This window comes from Glandiceps talaboti, chromosome 5 (genome assembly GCF_964340395.1).
Source record: "Glandiceps talaboti chromosome 5, keGlaTala1.1, whole genome shotgun sequence".
NCBI lineage: Eukaryota > Metazoa > Hemichordata > Enteropneusta > Spengelidae > Glandiceps > Glandiceps talaboti.
This window is the reverse complement of record NC_135553.1, coordinates 9,921,479-9,931,787: the sequence shown is the minus strand read 5'-3', so window position 1 is coordinate 9,931,787 and position 10,309 is coordinate 9,921,479. Positions and strand designations below refer to the sequence as shown.

Below are 10,309 nucleotides of genomic sequence, written 5' to 3'. Positions count from 1 at the left end.
AGTAACATTACCTTTGTAATTTTTTATGTTAATCAAACTGATTCAGAAATAGGACAACGTACTGAAATGTTAGAATTCTAAACAAAAAATTGGATTTGTTACTGAGCTTGAACAATTAGACCACTTCACGAGTAAGTAATTCTACTGTGGAAATAATCGTGCTAATGTTTATTTATGCTACTGATCGTTCTGTTTGTTCATCTTTTGTGGCGACTGTATTTTCAAAATTGTAGCCATCATGAAAATATTTCCTTATCTAGTGTGTTGGTACATTTTACTATTCCTGAATAAAACCAGTAAATATTGAACCAATTATTATATATCATAGAGCCATGTGAATTTTACATTTCGTTGTACCTCTCCAAACAAAAGGTGTTAGGGGTCCTGGCCTTTCATCAGTTTCTACGTTGTGTAGTTTCCTATGTCACGAGTACGTGTGCACGTCCCTGTTTATTTATGACGAAATATGCGGTTACTCTGGCGATCAGCTTACTTCACTTATCGAACAGTCTGACACACGACAAACTATGGAATGGTAAACAGATGCGGGCTTTGGTATTGATACTATTGTAGTATCGATAAAGTAAAAACATTTTGAGTAAATTCTGTAACTTAAGCAGTGATTATTATTTTGAGCCTGTACCCGACAAATTAACGTGTACTCAAGAGATTGCCATGAAACTAAACACAAAACAGTTGGCCTATTTCTTGCCTCAGTGAAATCTGCAGACATTCAGTTGCTCATACTTGGAAACACACAATGTTGTACTATTTTTCTTGAGAGAAAAACAAGAATTAATAAAACAGTTTGAGTGGCTAGAAGTGTACCTATGTCTCGAAATTCAGTTTTGACTGTCTGAGCTAGAAAATAACGAGGCGACCCTTTGCTCCCGGGCATGTTCAAGACTCACCGATTTCACTAGACCGGCTGTTGAAGTCGCAAAGTATCATCACAGACATTGATAAGACAAAACCACGTCTTTTAATAAATCAACCACTTCATCCCATTTAAAAGTTGCTGACAGATTTTGCACACGGGACGCTAAATTTTTGGTAGGTAGGAGGAAAGTATTAAAGCGAGTCTCATCGAAAGAATTCGGGCCAGACTTACTCAAGTCTTGTAAATTATGTAGGTTTAAATAACATATCTTATCGCAATCTAAGATCAATCATGTATACCAGTACAGCTAAAGCATTGTGGATCGTAGTTGGAAAGCGAATGATTCGGGGTCAGATGTTATCTAAAAGGTAACCTCTTGTGTGAAAGCGACCTTAATTTTATAACTCTGTATCAAACAGTGTACTGGCACCAACGAGCTATCAAGTAGTTTTTCGTCGAGTTGTTGGCATTTTAATAACTATGGCTCGATACTTCGTCCCTTTCACCAGTGCACTGTAACCTTCATATCGCACGCGATCGAACAATTTACATGTTTTCATCAAATACAGATTGTACATAACCTAAATGTATTGAGACAACTTGTAACGATTCAATTTCAGGTGGGCGAATATACAGATACTCTTGATGTATAGCTGGGTGGTTGGTTGGATGGCTGGATAGATGTATCACGAATAACACGAGAAAGGTGTTATAGTCACAATGGATTGAAAGCAATGCCGAAGCATTTCAACCTGTTCGAGTTATTTGTATTATCTATCTATCTATCTATCTATCTATCTATCTATCTATCTATCTATCTATCTATCTATCTATCTATCTATCTATCTATCTATCTATCTATCTATCTATCTGTCTGTCTGTCTGTCTGTCTGTCTGTCTGTCTGTCTGTCTGTCTGTCTGTCTGTCTGTCTGTCTGTCTGTCTGTCTGTCTGTCTGTCTGTCTGAGAGAGAGAGAGAGAGAGAGAGAGAGAGAGAGAGAGAGAGAGAGAGAGAGAGAGAGAGAGAGAGAGAGAGAGAGAGAGAGAGAGAGAGAGAGAGAGATGGATAAAGACAAGACTGCAAGTGAATGTACACTAGTTACGCTATTAACAATTAAATGTGTTCTGGCGGCACATACAGTATATGATTCTGCAAAAGCAACACCATACAGTTCACATGCATGCGAATAGCACTCTGGTTGTCTTTCAAGTAAAATGCCAACATACATAAGTGTTACTCTATAGCATGTCGCCTCTTGTCAGTGATGTAGCATATACAGTATGCTACATCAACTAGTATGGGTCTCAACGATACTTCAAAGCTGCAGAAACGGAGGCAAGGAGCGATAAGCGAATGCATAATAATGATTCGAGACGTCAAATGTCATTCATTGTAAATTGATTGGCGAGAGTGTCTGGCATTGGCTTTGCCATAAGATACTTTTTTTCACATAAATATAATCTTTGATCAGTAGATTGTCGGCTTGTTTTCATCATTATCCATTCAAAATTGATTGTAAGTACACACACAAATACATACAAATGAAAAACATGAAACACTGTGTAACGGCTCCTGTGTATCTTACTTGTATCTTACTTGATACTGTACTATTTTCATATATATATATATATATATATATATATATATATATATATATATATATATATATATATATATATATATATATATATATATATATATATATGTGTGTGTGTGTGTGTGTGTGTCTCTCTCTGTGTGTGTGTCTGTGTGTCTGTCTGTGTGTGTGTGTGTGTCTGTCTGTCTGTCTGTCTGTCTGAGTCTCTCCCCGTATGTATGTATGTATGTATGTATGTATGTATGTATGTTTGTATGTATGTATGTATGTATGTATGTATGTATGTATGTATGTATGTATGTATGTATGTATGTATGTATGTATGTATGTATGTATGTATGTATGTATGTATGTATGTATGTATGTATGAGTTTATATTACAGCATTTCAACGATACGGCCCATTTCATGTTAGTGTTCTCTGGCTCTGTTTTTGAAGTCATTTTTATAAAGTATGGATTCTAGAGAGTCATTTCCTGATTTTAAATCACGTACACTTACTTACGATTTAAAGTTGATCTTGTGCATTTATTATAGGATATATTTGCTGTGGTACATTGTTTGTACCTATAGAGACACAAAATCAGCTTCTCTGAAATCGCAAGTAATTGTAGATAATGTAACATCATGACAGGACTCTCCAGAGCACATGGTTTATGACAATATCTCTATTTCCAGGAGTGGCTCCCCCTTATGTGTATCATGTGCGGTTTCTCATTGGTTTCTGAGTGCTTGTATCAAACAGCACCAGCGAACACTAACTATTCAGAAGGAAAGTGCCTGCATAGAGAATACAATGTTCATTGTTTAGATGAAAGTCTCCTTCAAGCAATATTTTTCAACAGCATGGATCTATATATAACTCAGTTATAGATCCATGGTCGCAAGTAAGAGACATATTTGGGTCGCTATGTTGATAACCGGCCGCGGCCTAAATTCAGGGACAAATTTGGGTTGTAAATATTGTTTAGAGTTTGATTGTCCGTGCCTTAATATCTCCAACCAACGACTATGAACGAAGTAATGTTGATATTCGTTGTCAAGTGAAGATATTTGAGTTTTAGGTTCTTTAAATTATTTTCCCCTTTCCGCTTTGTATTACCATGAACGGAGAAAGGAGTTCTTTAAATTCTAGTTACACTAAAATAAAGTGTTATTCTTATATCTCTAACACACATACATATATACATACGTATATACATACATACATACCTACCTACCTACCTACCTACCTACGTACGTACGTACATACATACATACATACATACATACATACGTACGTACGTACGTACATACATACATACATACATACATACATACATACATACATACATACATATACATACATACACACACACGTACGTACGTACGTACGTACATACATACATACATACATACATACATACATACATACACACACACACACACACACACACATACATACATACATACATACATACGTACGTACGTACATACATACATACATACATACATACATACATACGTACGTACGTACGTACATACATACATACATACATACATACATACATACATACATACATACATACATACATACATACATACATACATACATACATACATACATACATACATACGTACATACACGTTGTTTGAAGGGTACTGGATAATAACAATTCCCTTGTCTTGTATATTCAGTGGAGATGTCATCATGTGAACGTCTTTCATTGCTTTTATGTAAATGTTTGCAAATATCAAGTGTTCTGTAAATCATTTTTGTTTCCTCACAATCAGAGTGTATTATTGGGGATCATGAGGTTTGATGGTGGGTTTGGAAGGTGATCTCAAATAATGTTTAGGTTCCTAAACTGTACTTTTCATGAGAAAAATGCACGGTGTTCATCTATGGCTATCCTATATACACTACATGTTAAGTTGGACTCTGCTTCTGAAACAAGAATAACGTTTGACTAGACATGGATAGAATTTACCTGGACAAGTCACAACTTTTGAATTCACCAGAGATGTAAAAGATATATCTGAACGTTGTTGTTAGGGATGTTTTGTTGCCAGCACCAACGGAATGAAGGGGAAGGTCTATATTATTGTGTTTATTTTGATTTAGCACTTTGTCCATATGTATAATTTGACAGGCAGGTGGAAGAATTTATTGTCTTTTTATTGGGATATATATTTCATAAGCATTTATATAAACTTTCCCGCACTGCCAAATAATCAGTTGCGAACAGTTAGTACGAACGTCTCACAGATCACAACTCAACTTCTTCCAAGATGGCAACGACTACTGAAATGATGTCGACAGCGGACACCAACTCAACTGTGATGGAGCAGCTAGCTCCTCATCTCCTTACCTTACAGAAAGTTGATCAATACATGATATACGTCATCATGGTGCTCATAATGATCGGAATGGGGGGTCAGACTGAAGTTCCAGAATTGAAGAAAAGTCTACGACGACCGTGGGCAATTTTGATCTGTTGGTTGTCACAGTTCATCATCATGCCGTTATTAGGGTTTGGTTTAGCCCACGCAGCAAACCTTCCAGCTGAGTTCGCCATTGGGTTGATCGTACAATGTTCATCACCCGGTGGCAGTCTTTCCAATGTCTTTGCTTACTACGCTAGAGGTAACGTCACTCTAAGGTAATGCTCTCGAATAGTATATATTTTTCTTCACGTGAAACATGCATGCCCAAGTTGACAAAACAATCGAATACACTTTGTGCTTTGTTTTTCATATGGATCTCTTAAAAAAATGAGAAATCGCAAATTTCATAACCTCATCGAACAATAAGTTAATTTTCGTTAGTTATCTGCGTTTAATTTGATTCTAGTATCTCTATACTGCATTCAAAATTTTATAGAAATTAAAAAAAATGTCCAACCTGAAGTAAAATTTAATCATTGGTTTCTTCCAAGACAGCACTGTAATTTTATCGATGTATACGTATTCTTTACTGACTCAGAATTGTTTATCGATTAAGATTCATATGTACATTGTACAAATCCTAACCTTGAGAATATGAAATGTCTCCAAAACCCATAAATTTGAAGTCGAATACCTACTCTGAAAAGTGTTTACAAACTTTCATTGTAATTAATATAGTTTTGAGTGTTGTTGCTACTTGATGAATCTCTGTGTTCTAGTCTCTGATACGAATTCAATCACTGAAAAAAAAATGCGGGTTGCTTTATGTTTTGTCCGTCCGCAAAAGCAAAATAGTTTGTGTGACTGTACTTTTGTAGTTAATTGGCCTTGACTTATTTACATCAAGGACATCATAACAACAATACAATACTGCGTACAACAGGTGGTTTCTTCAGTCACTCAGGTTTCTTCCGTGGTCCCTGTAACTTTGGAAAGTGCATAAAAGTTGGGCCTTTTAAGGACCAAACTGATGAACCCCTTCCTCGGTGAATCAAACCGTTGCCCATGGAAACATTTTCCCCGCACAATCGTACATCAAGGGAGAGGGATATAGCTTTCTTAAATTTCGTGGCGCTGTGGCTTCCTTTCGTGGCGCTGGTAATTTCTAGAAAAATCACTCGAGACAAGTTGTTAGCTCGTTGTTAATTTTTAGTACTAACTTAACGTGCAAGAAATTGACAGTTTGCTTCAAACGAGAAATTATGACATATAGGATCTATAATTCAACGTCTTTTAATCGTCGCAAATGAATTTAAATCACTCGCGCAGAATCCCGGTGGTTAATAAAATTCCTCCTCAGTGAAGGACCTCTTGAGGCCAATTATCGTTGAAATTGCCACCTTAAGTTATACTTACAGCAGGCCTAGGTCGACAATAAGAAGACGACCCAACAGTAAATTCAGGGGCTGATTGATTATGTTGAAACTTTTATTTCTCACATCAACCATAGCCCCACGTTCGACACCCCGAAGTCGTCACTGCGATATATAATAAAACTCGTGTCACATATGTTATCGTGAAGATTTTCTGTCTGAAGGGACCACTCAATTTATACGTTTTACGGCCCGGGTGTTTTTTGAACTGAAGTGTAGATATCGACCACTTCCTGTTGATAAAACTTAAACCTTACATTTTAGGCATGCTAAAAACGATTCGATAACATAAATTATTATATGTATATTAGATTATTATGCCGTCGACTGTACTTACAATGTCAGGAGATGATTTTGAAAGTGGCACAAATTCAGTTTAAGGCCTTTGTCATAAGTAAAAAATACTTACATAAAACCCTTTCAAGTGTTACAGTATTGTTAATGTCGATACATGTCTAAATTCTATGACATTACAAATGTTGACTGTATAGTAGGGATTTCCTATAGTCTAGTCTAGTCTGTCTAGTAGTAGTTTATTATAGTGACATGCAGTTTTAAAAATAAATTACAATGAATATATGGAAAGATATATAATTGCCCAGCCCTTCGGACTGTCGTATAAGTCACCGTTTTCCAAAAGAAATTAAGCAAACAGAACATCTATAAACTTACATACAGTATGTAAATATAGAAGAAAAATACAAAGAACATATGTACACCTATGGTGATATTTATCTAAACATTGTTTTCCTTCTCTTAAAAGCATTATACACATACAGTATATAGCTATACGACGTGAGCATCGTACGTTAAGGAAGTGAAATTTTTCCTCTATTCAAATCAACAAACGCGTCAAAAAATTGTGCATCTGTAAGTGTGTTCAACTTAAATAGTAGTAGATAACCTTACAGGCAAACTCCGCTTGTGTCACTTTGATATAGAATTTGAACACCTCGAGTGTACCTTTTTTGTCTTCATCTTTTCCCACTCTCTCTAAATCTACCACAGATTACAAGAAAGCGGCGAATAACGGTGGACATTTACTATAATAAACTCTTGAGTGTCACAGGCCGAAATAGAAACACCGAGTCTTCAAAATCTGGGCATTGAAAACATTGTCAATGTGTTGGAAGCCTGACACGTTAAATTGTGGTACAGTTGCTATACAAAAACACTTCGAAGTAAAATCAAATATACCAGCATGCGAAGGACACTGTCTGTGCTTTAGACGCGAAAAGAAAATCACACGCTATTATCTGTAGACAACCGATGACATCGACTTGCCCATTTAATCTTTTGGATAGAAAGAGAACCACAGGAATGATATATATATGCACTCACTGGAGTACTAGTACAATAATGCATACATGCACCCTTGCCTCTTTATGTTGGTAAACCATTTAGTGAACTCAAATAAGTTCATACCTTTAAAGACTTCGATCTATTCCTTGCAGTGTATATTTTAGACAAGGTGGTAACAAAATAATCCGAATTTGACATGTAACTATATCACACATTCCACATACCACCAATATTCTTCGGCAAGTTGTAACTCTAGCAGTCGTATAGATCGACACGATATTTGAATGACGGGTTGGGATCCATGCAGATACAACTCGCTAAACCTTATACATGTACTGCTAGTTCTGTATATATGCTACGAGGACCGCAACGCGTCTTCGAAGAGACGGGTCCGGGGTCTCTTCCGTCAACAAAAACCCTCCCGATGCTCGTTCAATAGGTCACCGACCCCTTCTTGTAGAAGATGATAGGGGGACAGCGAACATGTTATACCACACTACACTAAATGGTGATGTATCGCCACAGTCAGACGTTGCTGGCGCTATTCAAACTCACATGTTACTGTGACCCACAGAGGCCCAAAACATTCATACCTTCCAAGTACAAATATATGTAACACAAATAAAACACGTAATGCAAGAAAAAATGATTGTTTTTTAAAAATAAAAGGAGAAAATTTCAATTTCTACAAACTGTTTTCTTTCAGTGTATGTTTAACAACATGTTCTACCATTCTGGCTGTGGGTGCAATGCCACTGTGCCTGTTTCTATACGGACGTTCGTGGACCTCAGGTGCCAACTTCACAGTTCCATATCTGATCGTAACTGTCACATTGTTAATATTACTTGTACCAGCTGCCTTTGGCTTACTTCTACGCTATAAATTACCAAAATATATCAACAAAATAACAAACGTAAGTGAAAAATACTTGTTTTACATCTTCATGGTTTTTTTTGCACTTGTTTGTCCGAAAGGGGTCAGTATATAGATATTGCATGCGTGTGTGTATCCACCTTACCAAGCTGTTACAAATTAGATTGAAAGTTATATAATTATGAGCTCTCATCTCACTTTTAAGCAATGGAAAAAATCTCAGAAGGTGGCGTTAGGAATCTTAACATTAACAATTTTAATTTCCAGTTTGGATACGTCAGATATGTCTGCTACCGTCCCATCTTTGACCAGCATGACGCTATAGATGTAAGATGTTCAACCTACATTATTGTATTGCCAAAAACCCATTACATTTTGTATTTGGTGTACACTAGATAATGTTTTTATTTGTTTATTTGTGTCTTTACAGGTGTGTGCCTTGATCGGAACAATCGGTATTGTCATTAGTATCATTCTTCGTGCCTATATCAAACCCGATGCATTCACATCATCTTGGTACATCTGGCTGATAGCACTTTTCCTCCCGATGTTCGCAGCATCACTAGGTTTCATCACTTCCACTATCATACGCCTTCCATGCTCAAAGAGACGCACCGTTGGTATAGAAACAGGTTGCCAGAATATCGCGCTTGCCCTCAGCGTCATCAACACATCGTTTCCAGCTGGTCCACAGAGAGCCCGGATGTTGGTCATCTCATCCCTCTACGGCCCTATCCAGATAGCTGAGCTGTCGCTTGTCATAGTCATTTACAGGATGCTTTACAAGCGTGGTCACTGCCTTGCCTGTGACTATGGTGACGATGATGGAAATGAAGGACAGGAAATGGTGACGAAAGATGTAGGACAAAAGACCAAGGTACACGCCGTGACGGATGGACAACTGGAGAAAGGATGGCATAAGAACGAAGGATTTGATGGTGAAAATAAAACGCAAGGATCTCAGACCGACATGACACCAGTAAAATATTAATAAGTAAAGACATAAAAACCACCGAAAGGGGAGCTGTGGTCTTAACATTTCCACGTTTCCTCCCATTATTAATATCTAGGAGAAAAAAAAATTGCATTTGCTCTATAGCTCATTGTTGACTGATCCTACTTAATACATTTGAACAGATACTGCATAATTGATGAAAAAAACAACAATAGTTTGGTGTGTTCGTGTGTACGTATTTTGACTTACCAAGGTATATATCGTCCCAAGATCGAGATAAATGTATCTGAAGCCCGCCCCCTGCGGTCAGAAAATGGTTTTACTTCAAGGGACTTTTTGTTTTAAATTGTTGAAAACAGTGTTTTAATGAAGATTTAATACTCCACTTCATTTTTTTTCGCGCTAAACAGTTCATGAGGGACCCATATACTTGTCACATGACATTTTCACACATAAAATTCTCTGTATCATGTCAGGTATTCTTACATAATAGTCTTTTCATCGGGATTTAGACAGTCTTACTAAATTTGAAAATTTTGAAAGATCTTTTAAAATACATATTGTAAAAAGTGATTCAATAGTAATGCATTAATGTATTTGAGTTGACACACAACATCTTGTCAAGACGTGTTACTCATCAAATTCGTGCTTTTACACAGAAAATATGACGTCACGGTTTGAAGTTAAGTGACGTTGTATATGACGTCACCAATTTTCTAAACGTACAATTATGGAGGTTTTACAGCAAATTTTAATGAGTGTACACGTATGTATATATATATACACTGAGGGGTGACTTTTTTCGTGACTAACTACCTCTTTTAACTTTGAACTCTGACCTTCGACTTGGCATTTGTTGTAAAAACATTGTATAATATACTATAGGATTACTACTTATTACG

General features: G+C 36.6%; 1 protein-coding gene across 1 annotated transcript; it reads left to right on the top strand.

The window, feature by feature from the left end:
- Positions 1–4,747: 4,747 nt before the first annotated feature.
- LOC144435328 (ileal sodium/bile acid cotransporter-like) lies at positions 4,748–9,443 on the top strand. The gene is made up of 3 exons (XM_078123924.1): positions 4,748–5,118; positions 8,285–8,492; positions 8,883–9,443. Exons 1-3 carry the CDS (start codon positions 4,748–4,750, stop codon positions 9,441–9,443), a joined length of 1,140 nt encoding a protein of 379 aa, XP_077980050.1.
- Positions 9,444–10,309: the final 866 nt, after the last annotated feature.

Coding starts and splice junctions, on each gene's coding strand:
- LOC144435328 (XM_078123924.1), top strand. CDS start 4,748: ATGGCAACGACTACTGAAATGATGTCGACAGCGGACACCAACTCAACT. Junction 5,119..8,284: donor AGAGGTAACGTCACTCTAAG/GTAATGCTCTCG, acceptor GTTTTCTTTCAG/TGTATGTTTAACAACATGTT. Junction 8,493..8,882: donor ATATCAACAAAATAACAAAC/GTAAGTGAAAAA, acceptor GTGTCTTTACAG/GTGTGTGCCTTGATCGGAAC.